General features: G+C 55.3%; 1 protein-coding gene and 1 long non-coding RNA gene across 11 annotated transcripts; one reads left to right on the top strand and one right to left on the bottom strand.

Moving 5' to 3' along the window:
- Positions 1-12,553, bottom strand: LOC145518388 (uncharacterized). Its single transcript, XR_014062849.1, has 3 exons — positions 12,476-12,553; positions 6,942-10,541; positions 1-1,000 (listed from the first exon to the last, which is right to left on the bottom strand). It is a non-coding gene; the product is annotated as an uncharacterized LOC145518388 (long non-coding RNA).
- Positions 11,227-26,876, top strand: DDR1 (discoidin domain receptor tyrosine kinase 1). Of its 10 annotated transcripts, none has more exons than XM_081522571.1 (20): positions 11,227-11,259; positions 12,714-12,918; positions 13,512-13,633; positions 15,695-15,821; positions 15,912-16,014; positions 16,226-16,454; positions 17,800-17,947; positions 18,212-18,320; positions 18,812-18,998; positions 19,109-19,355; positions 20,259-20,354; positions 20,458-20,609; positions 21,400-21,565; positions 22,316-22,426; positions 23,477-23,721; positions 23,896-24,023; positions 24,195-24,410; positions 24,854-25,088; positions 25,636-25,785; positions 25,885-26,876. In XM_081522571.1, exons 4-20 carry the CDS (start codon positions 15,737-15,739, stop codon positions 26,023-26,025), a joined length of 2,748 nt encoding a protein of 915 aa, XP_081378697.1. In that variant the 5' UTR covers positions 11,227-11,259; positions 12,714-12,918; positions 13,512-13,633; positions 15,695-15,736; the 3' UTR covers positions 26,026-26,876. The 10 variants fall into 10 exon arrangements, with proteins under 10 accessions (XP_081378697.1, XP_081378695.1, XP_081378702.1 ...); XM_081522568.1 differs by lacking the exons at positions 11,227-11,259; positions 13,512-13,633 and adding exons at positions 11,283-11,508; positions 11,835-11,937; XM_081522569.1 differs by lacking the exon at positions 13,512-13,633.
- Positions 26,877-27,338: the final 462 nt, after the last annotated feature.

The raw sequence follows: 27,338 nt of genomic DNA, 5'->3' as shown, positions 1-27,338 counted from the left end.
TTTGCAAATTAATTCCAGTTTATTACTGCTAATGGGCCTACAAAGAAGGATTTTGTTTGCATACAGTTTTTCATCCAAACACTCAGCACCTTTCTAATTATCAGTAGGAACATGTAATGTATTGCAATCATGTACTGCAGTTATGAAACAGAGAAAAAGAAAGTGTGGTCCAGGCAGAATGCAGTATCAAGGTAACAGCAGTAGAAGCTTGTGCACTGCCCTGGGATAGTCCGTGGTCCCAGCCCTGGGATTCCGATTTGCTGGAGGGGTGTGGAAAGAGGGCCTAGCTGGCTCTCAAGGACACCTGCAGAAGGGGTGGGATCAGGAAAGGAGGCCTGGCTTCCACTGGGACCCCTCCTTCACCCTGCAGTTCAGCCATAGATGAGAGTTTCCATTTCCTGGGTTTTAACGCCCTCCTTTTGTTATAAAGTGGAAAAGTTGGACCGAAGTCGGGTCCTCATTCCATGACAGGACAACATGGTACGTAAGGAAAGAACACAGGCCTCAGGTGTTCTCTGTAGCCCTCTTCCTCAGTCTCCCCTACATAGGTCCTTCCTGCCTGGAAGTCTGTCTCCCATCTGTCCCCACCTGCCTTTGGCGGCTGTCTTTACTCAAGCGTTCAACACTGCTCACTGAGACAGTTTCAATAGCCTCTCAAATATTTTTCCAGACACCAGTCTTGATTTTCTCCAACCCACCCTGGCACTGCCTCTAGCATCTTTCACTGTGGATGAAATTTCCGGCTTTATTGCAAGGGTGTGTTTGCTCTGCCTTATACACCATTTTATCAGATCATCAAGATGTTAGCAATCACCAGGGAGCAATTTACATTTTTGCCACGTGGTTCCCATTGTGTTACTGTCTCCTTTCTTCAGCAAACACTTAATGATTTTCTTTGTATAAGAAATGATCCAGTGGGAGTTTCCTGGTGGTTAGGATTCAGCACTTTTACTGCTGTAGCTGGGTTCAATCCGTGGTTGGGGAATTGAGATCCTGCAAGCTGTGCATCAAGGCAAAAATGAAATGAAAGAAAGAAGAAAGAAATGAGTTAGGATGTTATCCTGCAGGTTTCCCATTTTGACTTACTAATCACAATCAGCAGTTTTAAAGGAATTCTGCTTTGGCTGAAGCTGTGTCTCCATCCACACAGCTGGACGTTGGGTGGTCCCTGGGGCTCAATGAAACCTTTCCTGGGATTTCAATCTTGTCCTTGGGGGGCTGAAAAACAAACTTAGAAAGCCCCTTGAAGGCTGGAGCTTCGTCTCATTTACTGTTTATTCCCAACCCCTACACAGTGTTTGGGATATTTATTGAATGAGTGACTCCATCCATCCAAGATAAATATTAGAAAAAGTCCTTGAAGATTCCTCAGGGTCAAAAGTGTACAGAAGCACAAAACAAGCACTGCATGTTTTTACTTTTTCAGTTCCCTCTTGTCATAACCGCTCTTATGCCCCCTCCTCCTCCCACCTCCTCAGCCTCAAAGACCCACAGCAGACTCTCAGGCACCCCTTACCTCGGACTCCAAACCCCACAAGCACCAAGTCATACCCAGATGCAACCAGAAGGGACAGCCTAACACTCAGGGATCAACTGTACTCATCCTCAGACTCCCAAGGAATCTCGGGACTTCTCTTCACAGGTGGGATACACGTTTTAGTCCAATCATGTTAAGATTAGCACTAATTCCTCATCGATCTCTTCACCCACTCAGAGATTTAATGGCTCAATAGTGAGGAGTTCATAGCAAAGGGAAGTAAATGCCAGATGCCAGTATAGTCAACCCATTTCCAATTCTTACTCCTGGAGCTTTCTATACACAAAGAGGGAAGAAAAATCCAGGACTAAATAGGATCAGGAGGCCCATTTTAGGAATTTTAAGATGAAGAAAGGGTTTTGGAAAAAAAGAAAGGAAGGGATTTGTCTGTATCTTGATGGTGAGAAAATCATATCAAAATATCATCTGTCACTTAGAACAGAGATAGCCCCAAGGCCTGGGCGGCAGGTGCAAACCCCAGAGACTTGGTACTGTTTGGATCTGGCCTTGAAAACCTTTAGAACCATCCTTCCTCAGGGTTTTCTGTGAAGGTGAAGAGTCTCCTCAGCTCCCAAATGACACCTAAAGGAAGTGTGCTCTTGCCCCTCTTGCCCAGGTGAGGAAAGGACACCCCAGCAAGCACACAGCAAGACCCAGCCCCTTGCCTGCCTGTCTCTCACTCTGTCCTGGGCCTTCCGTACTGCTCAGCCCCCCCCCAGCTGTGCATCCCAGAGACACCCAGCTGAGGTTCCTGCTCCATCTGAAGATCATCCAGAGTCGAATACCAGCCCAGGAATCTAGCTTCCTGTCCAGGAAAACCAGCTACATAAATTGTTTTTTTTTTTTTTTTTAACAATTAGAATTTCAGATTTTCATTTTCATTTGCTTACTTTCTAATTGTTCTAGTGCTTGGAATACAGAAACTTTCAGTCCTTCCCTCTGTGAAGTGTCTATGGATGTGAAAACACACACTATGGAAACATTAAGATACTGCTTAATGGGATCCCGTGATTCTTTTATCAAGTGTGAGATTCTTTCACATTTTGAAAGTTTTCACTGTGTCCGCAGGTAGAATGTTCTGGAACTGATGTTATAACGTCAGTTCAACAAATTAAAAGGCTGATTCCATGATGGGGAGGACAGATCTCTGCAGAAGTTTCTTCCTCCACCTCCCACCTCCAATCCCTACTCCTCAGACTGGGGTTTGCAGGAAGCACAAACCTCACTCCAGGTGGGAGCCTTGCTGAGGCTGGAGGAAGCCTCCAGAAGGTGACTAATACACTGCATCTGGCCGCCGGTTGTGGGCAGTGGCAAGTGGACAGGCAAAGTTAGAATGCTATTTTCCAGAGCTATGTGAACTTCAAGCCTCAGCTGATGGTCACATGGTTGTGTGGTTTATCTGATGAGCAGAGGGAGTCAGCCAGCCCAGAGGATGACATAGCCCGCTTTGTCTATACCACTATTTGCCTTCCAGTCAGGGCGCAGGTCATTATGAAGCCCTTGCCAATGGGTTCTCTGGAATCTAGGTGATAGGGGCATGAGATGCCCCTTGGACATTGCTTCCCCCTTCCTGTGAATATGTCATAGATGGGAGTGTAGTTTATGGCATGATGCTTAAAATTAGACAGTTAGGAGTCTCAGGGTATCACTTTTAGCACCCTCAGTGGGACACAGTGGTCTGTTTCAGGAGCATAGTGGCACAATTTAGCACTCGTGTGAGCCTCCTTTGATTAAAACATTACAGGCTGCCTCCCACCCCAACCTCTGATTGACTCCTCTGCCACCACACACACAGGGTGGTTCTGGGTCCAAGTCAGGCACTAAGAGTCCTCTGTTTGTACTCAGCTTAGCCCCTCCCATGGCTGAAGAGTTGTGAAGTTCACAGTGGAAGGTCTCCAACAGGGGCAGTTTTTGCTGCCCTTGTGATCCAGAGGGCATGATGAACTATCCATCCATCTGCCCGTTCTTATTTCCTGGTATGTGTATAATTTAGAATTAGAAGCACATAAAAAAATTAGAAGCCTTATTACTGGCAACTCTGCCTCTAATTCCACTTTGCCTTTATCTTATTCTTTATACTGCTGCTGCTGCTGCTGCTAAGTCGCTTCAGTTGTGTCTGACTCTGTGTGACCCCATAGATGGCAGCCCACCAGGCTTCCCCATCCCTGGGATTCTCCAGGCAAGAATACTGGAGTGGGTTGCCATTTCCTTCTCCAATGATTCTTTATGGATGCATGCTAAATTGCATCAGTCATATCTGACTCTTTTTGACTCTATGGATTGTAGCCCGCCCAGCTTCTCTGTCCATAGGATTTCCCAGGCAAGAATACTGGAGTGGGTTGCCATTTCCTTCTCCTGACCCAGGGATCGAAACTTCATCTCTTACATCTCCTGCACTGGCAGGCAAGTTCTTTACCAATTGCACCACCTGGGAAGCCCCTTTATTCTTTATAACATTATGCAATGGGGGCTTCCCAGGTGGCGCTAGTGATAAAGAACCTGCATGCCAATGCAGGAGACATAAGAGACATGAGTTCAATTCCTGGGTCAGAAAGATCCCCTGGAGGAGGGCATGGCAACCCATTCCAGTATTCTTGCCTGGAGAATCCCATGGACAGAGGAACTTGGGCGGGCTACAGCCCATAGGGTCACAAAGAGTCAGACACAACTGAAGCAACTTATCATTATGCAAATCTGATCATGCCCAGACTTAACTTTTAAAAACGCTTTCCAGAACCTACTGGATAAGATCCAAATCTCTAGGTGTGGTGGGCAAGTCCCTTCAAGAAAGCCTGTCCAATCTCATGAACATGTTTTGCAGAGGACAATTTTGGCACTCACAAAATGGCCACCCTAATTTCTTGCTGGCAAAGCTTTTAGAAATTTTATTTATTTACTGGTTCAGTGTTGTCCTTTCATATATTCAGAGAAGGCAGTCTCTTCACAGCCAAAAGAGCTATATTACTATGATGACTCTAAGCCAGCCACGCCTTTCCTCTTGCCACAATGGATTTAGGTGTGGGGTTTTGGACCCAGTGTGACATGGTGGGTATTCAATGGGGAGTTGGCTGGGGCACTTCCAGGAAAGATTTTATGCCTCTGGACATTTTTTTTTAATTTTAATTTTTAAAATTTTTTGGCTATGCTGGGTCTTTGTTGCAGCAAGCAAGCTTTCTCTAGCTGCAGCAAGCAGGGGCTATGCTTCATTGAAGTGCATGGGTTTCTCACTGCAGTGGCTTCTCTTGTTGTGGAGCACAGGCTCTAAGGAAGCGGGCTCAGTAGTTGCGACTCGAGGACTTAGTTGTTCCTCAGCATGTGGGATCTTCCCGGACCAGGGATAGGACCCCTGTCCCCTGCATTGGCATGTGGATTCTTAACCATTGGACCACCAGGGAAGCCCTCTGGACATTGCTGAGGATGCAGTATCTACAGTTGAGGTGGGCAACCAAAGTCTATGATGATGAGTCCTGACACACTGAGGATGGGAAAGCAGACAGCTGAAAAAAAGCTGGTCCTTGATGATACTATAAAGCCACTACATTAACTGAGAGCTCTTTTCTCTGGCAAACTTTTTAACCCAGAACCTTTTTTTCCTTTTGTTTTTTTGTTTACCCAGCATCACCTTTCACGATTCACCTTTCTTTCTACTTCAAGCCCGTGGTGGTCTCTCTCACATCTCCATGTTCTCCCCTCAATTCTCAGAAGTCCAGAGGTCCCAGGCTCTAACTTCCTCGCTCTGGATCTTTGGGGGAGGGGAAGGTTTGGACTTCAACAGAGATTCCAATGCTATAGCTTTCCTTTGGAGACTCCTGAAGGGCCAGGTCAAGTTTAGCCCTGCCCTGAGGGACCTTTTGGGAAGAAATATAATTCTCATGAACTTAAGTTATTTTTATTACAAATATGTGCAAGTCAGCTAACTATGAACTCTTCATGCTTCAGGACTTAAACAGTCATAAACCCAAAACAAAGCTGCAATAAATACAAACACAAGTAGAAAGATAAATTAAAATAAAAGTAATTTGATATGATGGGGGCTTCCCTGGTAGCTCAGATGGTAAAGAATCCGCCTGCAATGCAAGAGACCCTGGTTCAATTCCTGGGTCGGGAAGATCCCTTAGAGAAGGGGTAGGCTACCCACTCCAGTATCTTGCCTGGAGAATTCCATGGACGGAGGAACCTGGTGGACTATAGTCTATGGGGTCGTAGAGTCAGACACAACTGAGCAACTAAGCACAGCACAGCAATTTGATGTGATGAACAGTGTTTTTCTGAAATGAAGTTGCTGTTAGCAACATGAACACATACAGGTACTGCCTAACTGGTTCTTGCAGCTGACACAATATCCCACTGTGTGGCCTGCATGACTCAGTTCTCCCCCGACTTGTGTCTATACAAATAACTAAGTACATGCCCCCTGGACTTCACTTGGTACAAACGCAACCCAGACAATTAAAGAAGTGCTAACTTGACCATCAGCAGGTAAACACACAACAGGAATGCAGGTACTAGCACGCAGGGCCCTAGATCAGTTACGTAGTATCCAGAACAGGGTTAAAACACTTTCCCAAAAATTACCAATGAGACAAAAACATAGGATTTAATAATCTTCGCAGACAATTCATGGGACCTCAGTTTGAGAAACACTATCCTATGGCTGACCTTAACTTCCAGTATGACCTTGAGCAAATCATTAGGCATTGTTCAATCTCTGCATGCTGTTTGTGCACAAATGAGAAAAATAATGTTTCTAAGAATAGAAACATTCTTGGGAGATGAAAAAAGTTATAGAGGAGTTAAGGACGATGTCCCACGGTCTTCAGGGGTGATAAAGGAAGGGGTGAGGGTTTATGACAGATCCCTAGAGTTGAACCAATAACGATAGCTAAGACACTGCAATCCAACTTTGACTTTGCCGTCAAAAGGACTTGGGTTTGAACACCAGATCTGCCAGTTGCCATGTATGTATCTGTGGGCAAGTTCCTGATTTCTCTGATCCTGTTTCAGCCCCTGTAAGAGTGGAAGTATCTCAAAATGCCACATCACAGAGCTGCGGTGAGGGCCAAGAGAGATGATTCAGGCAGGTGCCGAGAGCACAGCCTGGCACCTACCTAGCAAGGCTCAGGAATCAGCTCTTATCAGGAAGAGGCCAGGGGTTGCTTAGAATGCCACAGGCTTTGGCAAAGGATGATAGCAAAGAGAAAGTGAAGATTAATAACAATATTTCTGCTATGTGACTGTCAAGATATTTCGCCCTAATGAGCCCCGCAGCTACCCTGAGCTTCCGCTCAGCCTTTGTCTTTTCTCCTCCTTGGCTGCCTCTCCAGAGCTCGGCCCCGCCCGGTTCGGCGCCCGGGCTTGAAACTCCTTCCCTCTAGGCTTTCACAATTATTCTAGTGTTGGTTACCTGTGCGGCGAGCGCCCTCCCGTGGTCTTCCTGTTCATTGCCGGGACGGTGGGGTCCACAGAAGACTGAAGGAAGGTGGCGTTTCCAAGGGGGGCAGGACTCCAGCGGCTGCGGCCTTTGCCTAGCTGGGCCACTCCGGGAGCCATTCTGCACCTCCCTCCTGGCCCCCGCCCCGCCCTCTTTTGGAAGAGAGAGGAGGGGGAATCTAGAAATCCTGGGTGAGAAGCAGCAACTCGCCACAGATCTAAGGCAAGTTACAACCTCTCCGGGCCTGGTTGCCGTTTTATGAAGCGCTCTGCCCCATGCACCTCAGAGATCCCAAGGAGACAACCAAGTGATCGGTGAAGACTCCGGGAGAGTGGCTAGCATGTACTTTTCTGTAGGATCTCACCATTTGCGCATGGTATTCCTGGCTGGGGGCCTGGTACTGCGGGGGGATGGGGGACCCCAAATGTAGATGTACAAGAGAAAGGTGTTAACTCCTCCCTCCTCCTCCGCAGCCATTACTCTGCACTGTGTATCTGACATGTTCCTGCCACATACCTCACATCTAATCATGCCATGCCGTGTTCCAGCTCAAAAGCCCAACGCCCTGCCTCCTCATCTTCAGAGTAAACCAAACTGCTACTGAGATTACCCACCTCACTCTACCTCTCTGGATTTACAGGGGCAGATTCTGTCTTCCAGTCAGAGCTGCATTTTCACATAACCCACTTTTACGTCTCTCTGCTATTGTTCCCTCAGCCTCTTTGGCCAGGGATGGCCTGGACTGATTTCTGTACCCAAGTACCCTGGACTTGGGTACTATTTAACCCAGATTAAATCAGACTGGGTTTGTCTGATTTAAAACCCACTTCAAGCTCCAGCTCATCCATGATGTTGTCTCTGATCTTGCCTCCTCCAGAACTCAGGAGGACCCCTCTCCTGGGTTCCCACAGCTCCTTCCAGCTCTGACTATAGCACAGGTCAGGGTGTCTTCTGTGATTCTGTACATGTACAAGCACGCACACATATACATATATAAATACATATTTTACACATGTGTACTCTTGCCTGGAAAATCCTATGGACGGAGGAGCCTGGTAGGCTGCGGTCCCTGGGTCGCTAGGAGTCGGACACGACTGAGCGACTTCACTTTCACTGTTCACTTTCATGCATTGGAGAAGGAAACGGCAACCCACTCCAGTGTTCTTGCCTGGAGAATCCCAGGGACGGGGGAGCCTGGTGGGCTGCCATCTGTGGGGTCACACAGAGTCGGACACGACTGAAGCGACTTAGCAGCATACTTGCCTGGTTCCCCTCTAGACTGTAAATGCCCAGAAGATGTGGAGTGGGTTGTATTCCTCAATGTATCCTTTGCAGCTCTTACTGTTACAACCCTGCCCCGCACAAACCTTTCATAACTGTGGGATGAATTGGGAGGTGGAACTCAGGGACCCAAGTGACCCATGAGAAAAGCTACAGATGGAGATCCTGTTAGTGGAGTTTCGATGGTTGTCTCCATCAGTGGGGCCGGTATGCCATCCCACATTATCATCCCAGCAGACCCTGGGGTAGGTACTTGTGCCATCTTTCTGATGAGGAGACTGGGAGGCTGTAGGACTCAGCCAGAGGAGCTAGATGGTGAATGGCAGTTTTGATCCTTGCTTCTCAGCAGCAAAGCCTGCCTTTCTCTCCTTCCCTTTTGGTACTTTGCTTCGTCTCACATCTCAGTCTCACGTGAGACCTCATCACTGCTCCCTCCTGGCTCCACTCCCTCCAGGCCTAATCAGGCCCCTTTGGCTTTGGGGAGCATATTTTACAAGTCAAGAATCGGAGTACATGTTGACTGACATTGATGTTTGTACTTCAGAGATGACCAGTCAGAATATGTCTGAAAGTGGGACTGTTTTTGAAAACTGAGTGTGACTATAGGGCCTGGGTGCTTCTTATGCTTTGGTGTAACTGGTGGGGGGCACTCACTGTATAATACTTTGGTGGTAGCCAACTAGGATGCTGGTATTCTCCTTCTCCCCAGAAGGGAAGAGAGAATTCCTGAGGGAAGGAAATGAATTGCTAGGGACCCAGAAGGAGGCCTCGGAAGGACCACTGTTAATCTCTTCTCCTACCTCCTGTCTGTTTGTCCCTCTAGCCTGGATTCTCCCCCACAGCAGGACCTAATGCCTGTTGCCTAAGCTCTTAGCCTCAGGCTGCCGCCGCTGCTTTCTCCCTCGCTGCCTCGCGGCCTCCCTTCACCTCCCTTTGTCTGGGGTCTTTGTCTGTGGTCCCTGCGGTCCACAGTCCTCGGCCTCTCCTCCCTTTCTCCCCGGCCTGGCTGCTCCCTCCCTCTCTGCGGGGGCCGGGAGGCTCGGCGAGGGGAGCGGGCTGGGTTGCCATGGTCACATCGAAGCCAGCCGCAGCTGGCCCGGGCAGCTGCTCCTGGGGCTCCGGATGGGCGGACAAAGCCAGGCGGCCTTGGCAGCTCCAGAGCCGGAACCCCAAAGCCCTGAGACAGGGGGGGACTGAGACCCAGGAGAACCCTGAGCTGGAGGTGAGAGGGAGAAAGCCAGAGCCCAACCGGGAGGGCAGGAGTGGGGACTGGCGCTGGGCCCTCCCCTCTCAGGGAGGGAGGTGTGGTGGGGGGAGGGGAGTGCGGCCAAGCCCACGGGGTGGGGAGGAGGGAAAGGATGGGGAGCAGAGTTGGGGCCGAGGTGTGGCAGATGGGCTAGGGCTAGGCTGTTTCCAAGGGGAGTTCTGGGACCCTTGTGCCCTGACACCCAGAGGCAGATTCGCTTCAACCTTTGGAATTGGGGCCCCTGTCCCCCTAGTCTGTCCCTTAGTTTTCCCTTCCCTTTTCAGTCCCTTACTCTTCTCTTCTCCCAGGTCCCTTCCTTTCAATCCCTATGCTTCCATCTTCCTCTTCTCCCATCTCCAGGTTCCAGCCGCCTCTTTTCCCCTTGGTGTATCTGCTCCCCTTTTGAGGCCCCTCTCTTCTCTGTCCTCATCTCTGAGCGTCCCCCCTCCTTTCCCGCCTCCACTCCAGTTCTCTTGCTTGCCCAGCCCTTCTCCCCAAACTCCAGTCGTCCCATTTTCTGCTGTGCGCCCTCTGTCTTCATTCTCCCTTTCCTCTCTCTGATCCCCAGTTCCCCTCTACCGCAGCCTAGTTTATCCCCTGCTCTCTGAGTTCTCTCCCCGCAGCCCCATCTCTCTCCATCCCCCAGGCTGCCCACAGCTGAGCTCTGTCACATCTTTCTCCCTGTGCTACATCATCTCTTCCTCCTCCTCTCGGGCCTCAGTTTCCCAAGTGGACTTGGTGGCATCAAGGCCTGTCTCACACCCGGGGCCTTGTCCACCCCTCCACCCCCCAGAGGATTCTCACTCTCCCCAGCTGCTGACCCAGCCTGCTTGTCCCAGAGGCAGCTGACTCTCCCAGGAAGGGGACAGCGACTTGTGTGGAGGGCCCATCCTCTCTCACACTGGTCCTGCTGGGCTTCCCTGTAGTGGCCCGGTGGTCTGTGGGCTGGAGCTGCTCTCTCCTACGTGCCTCTCCTCACATTTTCCCCAGCTGTTCCTCCTTTTTCCTGGGCAGCAGGAGGCCATTGGCTTGAAGGGGAGGGAAGCCTGGAATGGGAGGACATGGAGGGAGGAGGGGTAGAGGGTCCTCTGGGGGCTCAGGAGGACATGGGGGCCTACTGGAGTTGGGAGTGATTCGGGAGATGTGGGCAGGCTCTGGGGACCACCGACGGGTGTGTGGATACACTAGGTGTATGGATACACTTGGTCTTGGGTACTACTCTGGGGGCCTGGATGGCTGGGACTTCCCTCTCTGGCCCCTGAGAGTCTCGGCTCAGAGCCTCGCATTCCAGCCGGCTCCAGCCCCCTCTCCGCTGTCACTTGACTCCACTGGGCCCCAGTCCCGCATCCCTCCCACTCCTCCAGCTCTGGGCTGGGATGAGGTGGGCATCACCGACTAGGAATGTCTCCTGGGGGACAAGAGGGAGCAAGGGTTTCAGGAGTCTATGGTTTCTTTGATTCTCTGCAGTGGACTCCTCGGTCTGGCACCGCCATGCCACCTGGCCAGGGTCAGCGTGCGCCTGGGGTGTGGAATGTCCCATTGGGGTGTGAGGGGCTGTGGCTCCTTCCCTGAGGGAATCTGGCGGCAGCTCAGCCCGGCTGCCCGCCCGGGGCTTCCCGGGAGCAACAGCCCCGGGAAGGAGGGGCCTAGAGTCCACCCAGGTGAGGTTACTCGGGAAACCTTGGCCCCACCTCCGGCGGGCCCCACCCCCGGTCCGGCCTCTCTGGGCCCAGATTCCCCTGCGGCCGACTCCGGAGGGGGAAGGTACGCCGGGGAACCCTGGGGCTTTGGTGGGAGGGGACGGAGAGGCAATTCTCCGGGTGGCCACGGGGCTGTCTGTTAGTGAGTCCCTTAGCAGTTGGGATTCCCTAAGGTTTGTGGGTTGACCCGGGGTCGCAGTACGTGCCCATATGTGCCTTCCCAAGGGCCCGTCTCTTCCTGGTAGTGCCCTTGTGTGCTTATCTGGGACGTCGTGTTTCTTTCTTGGGACTGTTGTCTGGGTCTGCACGTAGGGTGAGTTTCTATCTACCTGCTGTGAGGTGCAATGAGGCAGAGATCTGTAGTGGAGTGAGGCCCTGCCCAACCCTGCAGGTGATTGGCAGGTGTGGGGTGTGGAGAGAGGTGGTGGGGCCCCAGGTAGCCCCTGAGCGGGGTGGAACACCTCCCCGCACAGCTCTTCTGTCCTGCCCGCCTCACCCAGCAGCTCTCCACTCTTTCTCTCACACTGGATCTGTTTACTCAGTCTCTTGGCACCCAACTTCTCTGTACCGCTCCTTTTTCACTGTGTGATTTTCTCTTCGCCTCTCTGTCCTCCTCACCCCCACCGCTCACCTGTCCAGGCCTGTCCTTGCCAGCGATCAGACCCTCCGACCCCACCAGGGTCAGAGCTGCCTGGGCCTGAGGGGGCCCCTGCCCTGAGGAGGACGCTGAGGCTTTGAGCAGGTAGCCAGGGGAACCAGGGCCTCGGAGTTTGGACGCTAGGGTCCTTGAGAGAGACTGGGAAGAAGGGCCTTGCGGTCTTATGGGGAGGAACTGGAGGGTGGAAGTCGAGGAAGGGGCTGGGAGAGAGGGAGCTGGCCCTCAGGCTCGGCTGGGGTGTAGAGGACCGGAGACTCGGAGCGGTCAGAGAGAAGCCGAGGCTGGTGATGTGAAAAGAGTAGGTCTAGGAGGCCAGGTTGGACAGGTGAGCCCCGCTCCCTTCCCCCATTCAAACTCCGGCTGCTGCACCGAGCGCCGGGCCTGTGGGAACGCGCTGCTTCCCTGTGCCCTGGGGCTGCTCCCCTTCACCTCCCTCTCTAGGAACTGAGCCCAGAAGGGGGGGGGGGGAGTCGGGAAGGGGGGCCATCCCGTCGTGGGGGCAGGGAGTGTGGGAGGCCCTGAGCGGTCCACAGCTGGCCCTCGCTGCGGCGATCCTCCTTTGTGGGGCTCCGGGGGTTGGGCCGTGGGCGGGTGGAGGGGGTGGGCGCGCCGAGCCGGTTACCTGGGGGAGGCCGCGGCGCGCGGGGGAATGCGGGTGGGCGTGGCGGGGCGGAGGGGAGCGCGGGGCCCGGAGGGCGGTGCCGGGCGTGGGAGCGGCGGGCGGGGACGGTCGGGCCCGGGCGGGGGAAGGGAGGGCTGCGGCCCGGGCGCGCGGAGAGCCGGCGGAGCGGGGGAGCGGGGAGGGGGAGGCGGCGCCTGGGCTCGAGCCGCCTCAGCCCTGGCTCCTCTCCCCGGAACAGGCCCCCAACAGCTGCTCGCGGGAGCCGCCTCCCGACACCCGAGCCCCGCCGGCGCCTCGCGCTCCCGGCTCTTGGCTCCCTTCGCCTCTCCCTCCCCGCGCCCCGCCGCCGCCGCCGCCGCCGCCGCCGCCGCCACCACCGCCACCGCCGAGGAGGCCCCGCTTCGGGGTCGGACGCCCGGGTCTGCGACGAAGAGCGATGAGAGGTACGGAGAGCGGCGGGAGGACACCGGCGGAGGTGGAGGGGCGAGGGCGGCGACCCGGGGCTCCAGGGGCGCGCTGTGGCCCAAGGATGAGGGCCTGGCCGGGAGGCAGGACGTTCCCGGGCTGGACTTGGTTGTCCAGCGCTGCTAAGTCAGTCCCTGCCCGCCTCCCCAGCGCTCTGGGTTACTGCCTGAAAGTGTGGGCGGGGGGGGACCCCTGACCTCCGAGAAAGTGTGTTCCAGCCTTGAGGGAGGACCCCCTAACTCAGTCTGGAAGGAACTGCATCCCAGGAAAACAGGTGTTCATATGTGCCTCCCCCCGCACCCCCAATCATCTCCCAGCTTCCTGGAGAAGCGGGCCTGTCCTCCCACTGGGCCAGTCTCTGCGGGCATCTACTCACTGTTAAGCCTGCTCACCCAGCCAGCTCCTAGTTGGGCAGCCTGGCCTTAGCCCAGCAGAGAGAGGGCCTGACACCCTCACCTGCCAGCGACAGGCGCTCATTCACGCTGCATGGTCAGTTGGTTCTGCCAGGAGATACTGTCATTGCCCAGTGAGCACCATCCTCAGTGTCCCTCCCCTATTCCCTCCTCTCCAGCCTTCACCCTACAGGTCCCCAGCTGGGTGGACATTCCTTTCCAGCACCTCCACCACCAGGCAGACTCACTGTTGCTGATGGCACATAGGTGTGCCCAGAATTGAGTGGTACAGTGGAAACAGGTGAAAGCTGAGCCTATGGGAAAGTAGAGAAACGGCTTTTTCTAATTGTCACTCCAGCCACCCAAGTTTCCTTCTGTTCCCCACTCTCTCGACTTCCTTCTGACCTGGTCACCTTGGGTATTAGGGGGTGGGCTCCAGTTCTCTTGGGATCCTGTGCCCGAGGACCTGAGTGTGTGTGTCTCTCACACTGTCCTCTGATCATAGGAACGTGTCTATCATGTCAGGTTCACAGGTGTCAGAGAATGGCTATTCACTAAGAGGACTTGAAAGAATGCAGAGGTGTGGATGGAGCTGATGTGCGGTGCGCACAAGTGTCTGTGTTTGCCCTGGGGTTGGGGGGGGTGTCTGTGTGTGTAATGGATTTATGAGACTGTCCTGAAAGTCTGTGAGACAGAGTTTTGTGTATGTGTGTGCGTGCACCCTACATCTAACCCCATTGTTTACATCTGGCTCCGTAAGTTTGAGTGACCACGTGTGTGTGTGTGTGTGTGTGTGTGTGTGTGTGTGTGTGTACAGAGCTCTGTGGGTGTTGTCTGGAGTGGGGGTTGGGGGTTGGGAGAAGAGAGTGATGGGCTTGCAGCAGAGTGTTCCAGCCCCTGGCTTGTAATTGGTGTGATGGAGTTGAGAAAGGTCTTCTGGGCTTGTCCTTGATGCTTCTGACCCAGTGGAGAGAAGTGGGGTGACAGGGTGTCAGAGAACAGATTGCCCCAGACGTCTCTCTGTGCATTTCTCTGCTTGGCTCTGTGCCCTGCGCTTGGAAGCCTGCTCTGTTTACCTCTTGCTTTGTGTTTCTCGCTCTGTCTCCCCCTGCCTTCTTTCCTCTGCCTGTCTTTGTATCTCTGCCCCAGGCTCCTCTTGCTTGCTCCGTCTGGCTCCGATGACTCATCTGGGGTAGGCATGAAGGTTACTCAGGGGAACAAGGGCCCCGCTGTTTCCTGGGGAGGTGGGGGTGGAGAGCAGCACCCAGGAACACCAGGCTGCCTGCCTGGGGCTCCGGCAGTCTGCTCTGGGTGTCAGCTCCCCGACACCCAAGGGACCAGGTGTGATGCTTCTGGTTCCAGCTCTCCTTTGATAGCCGGGTCCCCCCACAACTCAGTAGCCCCTCAGCTGCTGCTGCAGCAGAGCTGTGGGGTCTCAGCTGCCTCTTACATTCCTGCCCTAGAGCATTGTGGGAGCAGCTGGAGGAGGACAAAGGGATGGGGGAGTGTCCCCCCACTCCTCCTACCTCCTGGGGTGACCTGGCTTCCCTGTCTTTAGAACCGCCCTCATCTCCAAGGCAACTCAGCCTTTCCCTCTGCCCTGGGCTCTTCCTTCTGAGGCAGCCCTCTTCAGAAACTGGCAACTGGGGGAATAGGATAAGATCTTAGGAAGGGAAGGCAGAGCAGGCAGAGGGGATAGGAGGCTTGGGGCCTGATGGCAGAGAGGGTAAAGGTCGGAGGGGTGGCGCCAGGGGTCCCAAAGAATTCCAGGGCCTGGAGAACTGAGTGCTGACCTCTGCTGGGAAGAAGACAGGTTAAGATAGTTTGGTCTGGCTCTGGGCCTGGGACTGAGGCTGGGGAGGGTAGGTACCTGGGTTCATAAGGAGTTGTAGTTGAAATGGTTTTCAGGGGTGGGGTGGGGCAAGCTGCCTGGGGCCCAGTGAGGAAGAGCTAGGATTCTTGAGCTGTAACAGGCACAGGTCACCTGAGGATTGTGTTAAAATGCAGATTCTGATTGTGTGGGTCTGAGATTCTGCATTTCGCCCAAGCGCCCAAGTGTTGCTGAAGCTGTTGGGTCAGGGACCAGCAGGGCTGTGGAGGGCACTGAGATTGGAAGGTGCTGGGGTCCCCCACTTGGTTGAGAATTCTGGTCTCCTAAGTGGGGAGGGAAACCAGTGTTTAGCTCTGGGTCTGGCACACGGGGAGCATTCTAAAAATACCGCTGATGCTGTTAAACAGCGACTGTTGTGGTCATTTTACTGCTGTTATCCCCAGAGCAGTCCATTCTGTCTCATGTTGGCCGTGAGCCAGTCTCCCTGATTGCCCTTACACTAACCTCCCCCCCCCATTATGTCCCCTGCAGAGATGCTGCCCCTGCCCCCATAGGCCCAAGGGATCTGGAGCAATGGGACCAGGGGCCCTTTCATTTCTACTGCTGCTGCTCTTGGTGGCAACTGGAGATGCTGACATGAAGGGACATTTTGACCCTGGTGAGGAGACTGGCTGTTGGGTCCTTGATGGATGGGGCTTGGGAGACTGAGTCGGGGGCCTTGACCCTCCATATGCCTGTATTCACCCAGCCAAGTGCCGCTATGCCCTGGGCATGCAGGACCGGACCATCCCAGATGGTGACATCTCTGCCTCCAGCTCCTGGTCAGACTCCACCGCTGCTCGCCACAGCAGGTACCTGGCACACCTGGGGCTGACCCGGAGGGAAACCCCTGGGGCTGCTGCTTGCGCTTCCAGCCCTCTGACCAAATCAAGAGGCTTCTGAGAGGGCCAGTGCCAATGGCAACCTCCCCCCTAGTTTCAAGTGTCAGGGTGGGGATTAAATACTGGAGACAGAGGCAGACCTAGGGCCAGGTTTCCCCTGTGACCTCCTGCCCCCTCCCAGGCTTGAAAGCAGCGATGGAGATGGCGCCTGGTGCCCTGCAGGGCCGGTGTTCCCCAAAGAGGAGGAATACCTCCAGGTGGACCTGCGGCGACTGCACCTGGTGGCGCTGGTGGGCACCCAGGGACGGCACGCGGGGGGCCTGGGCAAGGAGTTCTCTCCCAGCTACCGACTGCGTTACTCCCGGGACGGCCACCGCTGGATGGACTGGAGGGACCGCTGGGGCCAGGAGGTGAGGCTGGCAGGGATAGCCCCGGAGAAGGCTGGCTCTCCTCTGTGCCCCAGCTGTGTGCTGTACACTGATGACTCTGCAGTGTGTGCCCTCTCTAGCCCGGGCATCTCCCCTGAGCTCCATCAAGTGTGGCAAACCTGATCACTTCCCACCTAGATGTCCAATAGGCTTCTCAAACTTACCATAAACTTCTCAGGCTGAACTTGATCCCCATTCCCACCCCAAACCTGCTCCGCCCCCAGCATTCTCCAACTCAGGAAATGGTACCACTGTAAGCTAAGATGCTATCCCCGATTCTTCTTTTCTTCCTACCTCCTACTTTAAAGTATCAGCAAGGCAAGTCTGTTCTGCCTCCATGATATTTCCTGAAATCTGCTCACTTCTTAGCACCTCCATCTCTACTGCCCCAGGCCAGGCCCCACCATCCCCTGCTTAGACGAATGCGGTAGTCTCCAAACGGCTCTCCTTGCTTCTTTCTCTCCTGAAGTCATCTTCACCTGGAGGCTACATCCAGGGTACCTGAGAAAATGCCAAGCAGATGCCTCATGCCTGGCTCACTCCCTCTGCTGGCTTTCCTCTCTGCTAGCACAAAAGCTGAGCTCCCTCCTGGGTGGAGAAGCTTAGCCCAGGCTGGCTCTTGTCCACACCCCTTAGTCCTCTCTCTGTTCATGCAGGCCATGCTGGTTTTCTTGCTGTTCCTGGAACACTCTAGGGCTCACCCCACAGTCTCAAGACACCTTCACTTGCTGGTCTCTGTGCCTGGAAAGCTCTCCCTCCCCAGCTGTGCCCAGGCTCTCCTCCCTGCATTCAGTTCTCCCCTAAGATGTCACCTCAGAGCCTTTTTGGACTTCCCACCTCCTGCTACCTCTTGCTTGTTACAGCTGTCTCTCGTCCTGGACTCTCAGACCTACAGGGGAGGGATGGATGCTCACCCCCTTGAGGCTGTGCCTGGCTGGTGCAGAGTGGGTGCTCAGCTAGCGGCTGCTGAGTGAACAGAGGGATTGGGGTGAAGGAATAGGGAAGCCGGAGCAGGGGTGCAGAGCTATGAGGGACTGAATAGAATCCGGGCACAACAGGATGAGTGGAGCCAGGCAAGGAAGGGATGGGAGAGCTGATGCTGGAAATCAGGACAGACCTTCAGGCTAGGAGGGGTGTCAGAGGGCTCTGCTGCAGCCCCTTGTCTTTCTGAGGCCCGGCTGTACTCCACGGCCCCAGGTGCTCGGTGCTACCCTTTGTGGGTCTCTCTGTGGCCGCCGTGGGCTGGGCCAGGAAGCCACTGGTGGCTGGGAAGTTAGATCCGATCTGGAGCCTTCTTCTCCCATCCATCCCATGTCCTGGCCCACAGGTGATCTTAGGTAATGAGGATCCTGGGGGAGTGGTGCTGAAGGACCTTGGGCCCCCCATGGTGGCCCGACTGGTTCGCTTCTATCCCCGGGCAGACCGGGTCATGAGCGTGTGTCTGCGGGTGGAGCTCTATGGCTGCCTCTGGAAGGGTGAGTGTTCAGACCCCCAAGGATTCATTCCTGTCCTGGGGATAGGGGAGCGGGGACCGGGGAGAAGGGCATCCAGGATCCTCTCTCCTGTTGGGAAGCTGTCCCTCTGAGTGAGGAGGGGACAGGCAAGCATTGCCTCCACCATGCCAGTGGCCTATGGCAGCACTTGAGAGAGGGGCCTGAAACCCACCCAGGCCTGACACAGGGTGGGGGAGGGAGGCTGGAGGCTCTGTGCCCCTAACGCCCCTCCTACCCCCACCCCAGATGGACTCCTGTCTTACACGGCCCCTGTGGGGCAGACGATGTACTTATCTGAGGCCGTGCACCTCAATGACTCCACCTACGATGGATATACCACGCACACTGTTGGCGGGTGAGAGAAGCGAGTCCCGCAAGACACAGAGCCTGGGGTGGGAGGGTGGACGAGGTGGGTGCGGGAGGGGGTTGGTTAGCTGTCTGGGCAGGGAGAGGGCAGAACTGCAGAGAGGGATGGCTTGGGTGGGGCCTCCAGGGACAGGACCAGGATTGAGTGGTAGCAGGGTGCCCAATAGCTCATGTGATACTTTGTGCGAGTTAGGAAACGGCCTGCCTCTGCGAAGACACTTAGCTCCATTGTAAATTGCCACAGTAAATACACACATTGTGGGTTGAGGGGTGTCCCTTAGAGGCGGTGCCTTTGTGTAGCATGTGACTGCAAGATGCTCCACCCCATTCCCCTCCCCCGGTGCAGAGAAGAGAGAGCTGTGTGAGGTTGGGACAGGGGTGGGGGGCTGGCCAGATCACTGGGAGGCAGGGTTGTAGAGCACCCAGAGAGGTGACACTTTCTTCTCTTCCAACCTCTTCTTCCTCGGCCCCGCTTGCCAGGCTGCAGTACGGAGGGCTGGGCCAGCTGGCAGATGGTGTGGTGGGGCTGGATGACTTTAGGAAGAGCCAGGAGCTACGGGTCTGGCCGGGCTACGACTATGTGGGCTGGAGCAACCACAGCTTCCCCAGTGGCTACGTGGAGATGGAGTTTGAGTTTGACCGGCTGAGGGCCTTCCAGGCCATGCAGGTGGGTGTGACCAGCTCCCAGGGCAGGCTCTGAGACCAGGCTGGGTTCCCTGGGGTGCCTGTTTGGGCCCTCCTGGCCTTGACCTTGGGTCCCTCCTCCCTCTCCCCCAGGTCCACTGTAACAACATGCACACGCTGGGAGCCCGCCTGCCCGGTGGGGTGGAGTGTCGCTTCAAGAGGGGCCCGGCCATGGCCTGGGAGGGGGAGCCCGTGCGCCATGCTCTAGGGGGCAGCCTGGGGGACCCCAGAGCCCGGACTGTGTCAGTGCCCCTGGGCGGCCGCATGGGCCGCTTCCTGCAATGCCGCTTCCTCTTTGCGGGGCCCTGGCTACTCTTCAGCGAAATCTCCTTCGTCTCCGGTAAGCCCCTGGTCTCTGCCCAGTTCCAGGCCCCTGGGATTGCTAACCCATAGTGACCCCAAATAGCCACTCTTGGCACCGACGAGCCTTTCCAAGCAGGGCTGTGCTTAGTCGCCCAGTCGAGTCCGACTCCTTGCGACTCCTTGGACTGTAGCCCACCAGGCTCCTCTGTCCATGGGATTCTCCAGGCAAGAACACTGGAGTGGGTTGCCATCTCCTTCTCTAGGCAATCTTCCAAACCCAGGGATTGATCCCAGCAGGGGCCCCTAACTAATTTGAACCCCTCTTCCCCATTTTTCCCTCCCTATCTCGGTCTTTCCTTTATGAGCGCCTCACTCTTGACTGATGGTGAGCAGTATGACAAGTGTGGTTGTTAAAATATTGAAATATTCTGTGCTGGTTGAGAAGTAGCCTCTTCTCTGAGCCTCCTGAGCCCCACCCTGGGCTCCCCCTGAATCCAGCTTCTCCCCACAACCCAGCAACTAAAAGGTAAACACATACCACAGCCACAACCCTCCAGGATGCTATTCTACCACCCATCCCAGTGGGTTGCTGCCTACACTGAGTATCAGCCCTGCTGCCTGTTTGTTGTTTAGTTGTTCAGTCGTGTCTGACTCTCTTGAGACCCCATGGACTGTAGCCCACCAGGCTCCTCTGTCCATGGGATTTCCCAGGCAAGAATACTGGAGTGGGTAGCCATTCCCTTCTCCAGTGGATCTTCCTGACCCAGGGATCAAACCCTGGTCGCCTGCATTGCAGGCAGATACTTTACTGCTGAGCCACCAGGGAAGCCCTGCTCCTGCTTCTAACCAAATAACAGATAATTCCTGGGCTCTCGTGCATGTGTGCCTCCCTTTGGTTGCCCCCTTATCTGACTCCTTCTTTTTTCTCCCTTCTCCCCAGATGTTGTGAATGACTCCTCCCTGGCTTTGGGGGGCACCTTCCCACCAGCCCCCTGGTGGCCCCCCGGCCCCCCTCCCACCAACTTCAGCAGCTTGGGTGAGCTGGGGCCCCCTCAAAGGCATGTGGGTCCTTCCTGGGGCCCCCGCAGCACGGGTGGGGGGGTCTCCCATGGTCCTGACCCTTGTGCTCCCCCTGCCAGAGCTGGAGCCCAGGGGCCAGCAGCCTGTGGCCAAGGCCGAGGGGAGCCCGACCGCCATCCTCATTGGCTGCCTGGTGGCCATCATCCTGCTGCTGCTGCTCATCATTGCCCTCATGCTATGGCGGCTGCACTGGCGCCGGCTCCTCAGCAAGGTGGGGGGATGGGTGGGATGCGGGGGCAGAGAGTGGGGCTCCAGTGTTAGTTCGGGTCCAGCAGGAACCAGAGAGCGCAGTCAGATGAGAACAATTAGAGGGAGGCTTAGTAAGGAGCCCACATAGAGAGACGTGGGCAGGGGGTATGTAAATCAGGAGAAGTAGTGCAGTTCCTAGGGCCTGCTCACCGCAGCGCGGCCCCCATCCCTGGGCCTGTGGGTGAGAGGAAGAGGCAGTGACTGGAACCCAGGAGGAATCTAGGAGGAGGGTGGAGAGGGCACCTGAGACCGCCAACGGACCTGGGTTCCAGGGGGCGGCTCACCTGGGTCCATCCCTTGGGGCGAGGCTGGGAGGCTAAACACCCTGACCTCACTTCCTGCCTGTTCTCCAGACTCCTGCTGGGGCCCCTCTCCGGCCAACCCGACCCAGCCCGTTGATGTGGCCCACACATCAACCTCTTGGGGCAGAAGGCCAGTGGGAAAAGGTGGCGAGTGGAGCTAGAGGGGTGACTGGAAGAAGTGGGGCACACCCCCTGCCCACGTCTTCTGGGCGAGAGTCCAGTGGTGGTGATAACACGTTAAAGTTGATAGTTATGAACTGGTAGGATTTGGGTTAGAATCCCACTGTGGGACTTAAATGCACTCGAGCCTGTTTCTTTACCGGTGAGATGGAGTAATAGTAGACACGACTATAGGCTTGTAGTGAGGACTGAAGGAGGGAACACGGGTAGAGCGTTTAGCAAACAGCTGAGCAGTAGCTCCACTTAACATTTCCTGTTCCCCACGACAAGGCCGAGCGTAGGGTATTAGAAGAGGAGCTGACGGTTCATCTCTCTGTCCCCGGGGATACCATCCTCATCAACAACCGCCCAGGCCCCCGAGAGCCACCCCCTTATCAGGAGCCGCGGCCTCGTGGGAATCCACCCCACTCTGCTCCCAGTGTCCCCAACAGCTCTGGTAAGACCTGCCTTTTTCCAGTCCCACCTCCATCCTCTGCCTGTCTTCCTAGTATATGCTTTCCTCTCTCCTTTACCAAACTGTCTTTCCCAGTTTCAACTCCTTTTCTTATTTCTGTGTCCCTGGTCCCAGCCCTCTATGTTACTCATGTCCCTACCGCATAACTTCCCTCAGGAATTTCCCACAGTTCCCAGTGCACTCATCCTGTTACTGTGTCCCACACACATCCCACGCTCTTCTCTGTTGTGTCCTCTCGTTGTGTCTTCCTGGCTCCTCTCCTCTCCTAGACTCACCATGTTCATTCTATCCATCTGTCTGTATTTATATATCCATTCTATCACTTTCCATCTGTTTGTCCATCCATCCATATATACTCATGCATCCATTCGTCCATCCATCATCCGTTCATTAACCATTCGTAATCTATTTGTCCTTTCATCATTTATCCATGCACTCACTCTCCATCCATCCACATATATTCATGCACCCATCTACCCATCCGTTCATCATCTATTCATACATCCATCACCTATCCGTCCAGTTATCCAGCACTCTCCAGATCCTTGTTTTACACCGTCTCTGTCTCTTAGTACATTCGTGCTCATCAGCCCTAGTCTTGCCCTATGCTGTGTCTCCCTGTCTGTCTAGCCTTGAGTCTCATCCCTTCCCCTTGTCTCCCCTCCCCCCACCCTCTGTCTAGCCTTGAGTCTCACCCCTTCCCTGTGTTTCCCCACCTCCTTCTCCCGACAGCGTTGCTGCTCTCCAATCCAGCCTACCGTCTCCTTCTGGCCACTTACGCCCGCCCCCCTCGAGGCCCGGGCCCCCCCACACCCGCCTGGGCCAAACCCACCAACACCCAGGGTAAGCCCCTCCACCCCTAGGCTCCACCAGGCTCCCGGTACCTCTACTGGGGCAGAGGAAGTCCTCAGACCTTGCTCTCCCTCCTCTCCCCACTGTGGCCTCTTCTGCTCTCCTGAGCTCCCAAGGAGGAAGCTTTGATGCCCACAGCTCTCTTCTGCTGCTGCTTGCTCCTTTTTAAGGCTGCCCCCTTGAGCTGAGGAGTAGAAAGCTCCCTGGTTCTCAGCTGGGTTCCCCTTCTCCTGTTGCGCCCATCTCTTGAGCTCCCAGAGCCAAAGAGGATGCTGCTGCGGTGGCTCCAGGCTCTCTGTAACCCCTCCTTCACTCTCCCCTCTCTCTAGAGCCGCAAGGAGGCCCTGTCCCCCATGTGTCCTCTCTCTGCTCATGTCCCCGCCCTTCCCGTCTGTTCCTCCTCTCCCCTGTGTTGCCTTCTTGTCGCCCCTCCCCCAGGGCTAAGCAGGGACAGCTCTGCTTCCTCTCCTGTCTGTAGACTCCATGTTGTGCGGGCTGTGAGGCGCTGTTCTCCTCTCCCTCCGTGTGCCCCTGTCTCTCCTTGTCTCTGAGCTTGGCGTGTTGGGTCAGGGAGGGCTTGGGTAACCATGGTAGGGAGGATGAAAGGATGAAAGCAGGGGGTAGCCCAGCAATGTGAATGGCAGTGGCTGGCAGTGAGTGGGACAAGGGTTTGGAAATTGGAGAGTCACCAGATGGCTGGGACCATCCTTCTTCTAGTGGTGGGTAGAGGAATTCCACTTTCAGCCAAGACTTTTTCATGGTCTTGGACTGTGCTGGGATCCCTAGAGAACACGAGTTTGTGACCCTTGCTTATCCATTTCCACTGCCTTGAAAGCTCTGTAGCAGCTCTTATCCTGTGCCGGCGCCTCCTCTGTTTTGAGGCTGCTGGGTGGAATACCAGGAGGCAGAGAGTAGACCCCATCTCTCACCCACCTAGGAGGCAGGGGGTGGGGCCTCTGGGCGGCAGGGGATGTGGAGAACCTTGGCTCTCAGGGGCTGTTCTTGATGCCTCTTTCTGTCTTCTTTCCCTCACCTCTCCAGCCTGCAGTGGGGACTATATGGAGCCTGAGAAGCCAGGTGCCCCGCTTCTGCCCCCACCTCCCCAGAACAGCGTCCCCCATTATGCCGAGGCTGACATTGTCACCCTGCAGGGCGTCACTGGGGGCAACACCTATGCTGTGCCCGCGCTGCCCCCAGGGGCAGCTGGGGATGGGCCCCCCAGAGTGGATTTCCCTCGGTCAAGGCTCCGCTTCAAGGAGAAGCTTGGTGAGGGCCAGTTTGGGGAGGTAAGTAGGATTCCTTTCCAGCCATCTGCAGTGTCTGCCTCTCTCTGGGGCTCCAAGCCATACCCAGGCCTCCCCCTTGGCCAGGAGCCTGTCCTCTGTGACTGTGTTGTCCCAGTTGACCCTGTCACCTTGGTGAACCTCGTGACCTCCTAGCAAATCACCTTCTTCCTCCAGGTGCACCTGTGTGAGGTAGAGAGCCCTCAAGATCTAGTCAGTCTTGATTTCCCCCTCAATGTGCGCAAGGGACACCCTTTATTGGTAGCGGTCAAGATCCTACGGCCAGATGCCACGAAGAACGCCAGGTGAGGACCAGGGATGGCGTATGGAAGATGAAGAGTGAGGAGTGATTGAGACAGAAACCTGGTGGTGACCAACAGTGGGGAGAGTGGCTGGGGACTAGTGGGCAGGGGTGCTACTTTAAAAACTGCAGGGCAGCCCCTCGGTGTCCTGCCACCTTCTCCCTGTTTCTCCAGGAATGACTTCCTAAAGGAGGTGAAGATCATGTCGAGGCTGAAGGACCCAAACATCATCCGGCTGCTGGGCGTGTGTGTGCAGGACGACCCGCTCTGCATGATAACTGATTACATGGAGAACGGCGACCTCAACCAGTTCCTCAGTGCCCACCAGCTAGAGGACAAGGCGACGGAGGGGGCCGGGGATAGGGAGGCGGCCCAGGGGCCCACCATCAGGTACACACACACAAGGGGGTCTCATCTGCTCCCCTCGCCCCACCTTAGAGGGAAAGGGGAAGCACGGGGTGGGCAGGCAGGTAGAGGTTCCAGGAGGGTGCCTGAGGTGAGACACACGTGGCCGTGTTCACCTAGAACTTGAGGGGCAGGAAGGCCGGAGATGACGCCAGTGAGGGTGGTGCAGATCAGGAACTTCCCTGTGCTCTCTCTCCCTCACTGCCCGAGTGCAGACTGGGGAGCATAATAAACACGGTACTTCTTTGGGGTCAGGTGAGCGTAAAGAAAGGTTGAGTGGGCCTCCACCTGGACTTTCCATCTCCACACCAGGAGGAGGGAGAACCCAGTCCTGGGAAGCGGGCTCTCCTTCATCTCCCAGCAATCTGTGAGGTGGGCACGAGTCTAGGGCTGCCCCATGACCCTCTGTTGTCGGCTCCCGTACCCAGTTACCCAATGCTGCTGCACGTGGCAGCCCAGATCGCCTCGGGCATGCGCTATCTGGCCACACTCAACTTTGTGCATCGGGACTTGGCCACGAGGAACTGCCTGGTTGGGGAAAATTTCACCATCAAAATCGCTGACTTTGGCATGAGCCGGAACCTCTACGCCGGGGACTATTACCGCGTGCAGGGCCGGGCGGTGCTGCCCATCCGGTGGATGGCCTGGGAGTGCATCCTCATGGTGAGAGGCCCCTAGAGAGGCGGGCAGGGAGGGGAGGCTGGGGCAGCACTGACTGCCACTCGGAGCTCTGGGATCTCGTTCAGTCCCCTGCCTTCCCTGGACTGCAGTCTTCCTCATCACTAAAGGGAAAGTTTGGGCTAATGCTCTATAAGGTGTCAAGGGACTAGAGGAAGCAGGGAGTTACGATGTGATGGGAAACAGTCCAGGAGCCAAGATCGAGTGTGAGAGATGGAGTCAGGATAGCAGAGAGAAAGGAAGATAGAGACAGATTGGGAATCAGGACCAGAAAATGAAAAGAAAGATGGATAGAAACAGGAAGAGGTGAGGCGAGGACTAGAGCAGGAGAAGGAAGGCAGAGCCAGAGGAGAGGAGTGGGGTTGGTGGCAAAGAGAGCCAGCTAAGGAGGTGGAGTGTCGGGGGTGGGGAGGGAGTCAGGTGAGTGTGGGGGGTGGTGATGCCGAGTGGACATGGGGTCCTAGTGGGGAGAGGAGGAGCGTCTCTGTTGTCTGATGGCTTTCTCTGCCTCCGTTGCCTTATCATGCACCAGGGGAAGTTCACGACCGCCAGTGACGTGTGGGCCTTTGGGGTCACCTTATGGGAGGTGCTGATGCTCTGCAGGGCCCAGCCCTTTGGGCAGCTCACCGATGAGCAAGTCATCGAAAACGCGGGGGAGTTCTTCCGGGACCAGGGCCGGCAGGTGAGAACAGAGGGGAGGGAAGATGGGGCCGGGGGGGCGGGAGGGCCAGAGCCTCTAAAGACCATTTGCCTGCCTTTCATCCACGCCGCCACAATGCAGGTGTACCTTTCCCGGCCCCCGGCCTGCCCGCTGAGTCTGTATGAGCTGATGCTCCGGTGCTGGAGCCGGGAGCCTGAGCAGCGACCACCCTTTTCCCAGTTGCATCGGTTCCTGGCAGAAGATGCGGTCAACACGGTGTGACTCACGACACCCAGCCGCCCACCTCGGGGAGGATTCAGGGGAGGCCAGTGGCACTAAACAAGAGGAGCTTATGGCACCCCCACTCCATTCCCCCTCCCGACCTCCCTTCACCTCTGAGAGGCAGTGTGGCCGAAGGTGGGCTGGGCCTGCCAGGGAGCTGATGCCCTCCCTTCCCCGGACACGCTCTCATGCCTCCTTCCTGCTCCTCTCCTAGAAGCCCCTGCCACCCACCCAGCTGGCCCTGTGGATGGGATCCTCTCTGACCTCCTTGAGCCATCCCTTGGGGGAGGCTGGGAGAAGATATAGGGCAGACACTGGACCTGGCCCGCTGGCACACCTGGGCCCCACTGGACAACACTGGTACCGGAGGGAAGGCTGCCCCCAGCCTCTCTCTCTCCGTCACACACTGGACCCCACTGGCTGAGAATTTGGGGAGTGAGGAGGACAAGAAAGGGAGAAGGGGGTTCCCTTGTATCTCCTCCTGGAATTGCCCTCAGCTTTGGCCTTTCCCTCCCCCATCCTCTGAAACACTGGACTTGGGGGTGATCCCTACCCCCACCCTTGCGCCTCCCCACCTCCCACCTGCCGTGTTGTAGCTAGAACTTCTCCAAGCCTGTATGTTTCTGTGGAATAAGTATTGGGATTAGGGGGGAAACAGAGAGCAACGGCCTGTGGCCCTGGGGTTGGACATCTCTATCATAGCTGCCACATTGGTTTTTCTATAATCACTTGGGGTTTGTACATTTTTGGGGGGGAGAGACACAGATTTTTACACTAATATATGGATCTAGCTCAATGCTATTTTAATCCCCTGCACTAGGCAGGTAATAATAAAGGTTGAGTTTTCCACAGCTGCGAGTGGGCTTCTTGGGGTTTTGTTGAAATCTGCCTCCCGCTCCCCCACAACCCATTTCCTTTCTTCCTTCCCCCCTTTTTTCCTTCTCCCCATTCCATTTCCTAACATGTTTTGCCCAGCAGAGGGTTCTGTTTCTGCACAAGCCAGACCCTTGCCTGTGGGACCTAAGGTCCCACATGAATACGGAGGTCTGCAGGAGGCCTAGAGGGAGGCCTGATCCATGGACCCCTTTGGCAGTCTGGAGAGGTCTACTGATTCTTCCTCAGAATTATGTTTTAAAACCCATTTAAAAAATATTACATATATATGTACATACCTATATGTAATATATATACACATATAATATACAATTATGACTACATGTATATAAAACAGGAAAGCAATTGAAAGTTGACTAAAATGTTAATAAAAGATATAGTAATGTGTGCTGCTTTAAAAAATATTTAATAAGAAGACC

Source organism: Giraffa tippelskirchi, chromosome 8, assembly GCF_054371585.1.
Source record: "Giraffa tippelskirchi isolate mGirTip1 chromosome 8, T2T-mGirTip1v1.2.pri, whole genome shotgun sequence".
NCBI lineage: Eukaryota > Metazoa > Chordata > Mammalia > Artiodactyla > Giraffidae > Giraffa > Giraffa tippelskirchi.
The sequence above is the reverse complement of the archived record's forward strand: the minus strand, read 5'-3'. Positions and strand labels throughout refer to the sequence as shown.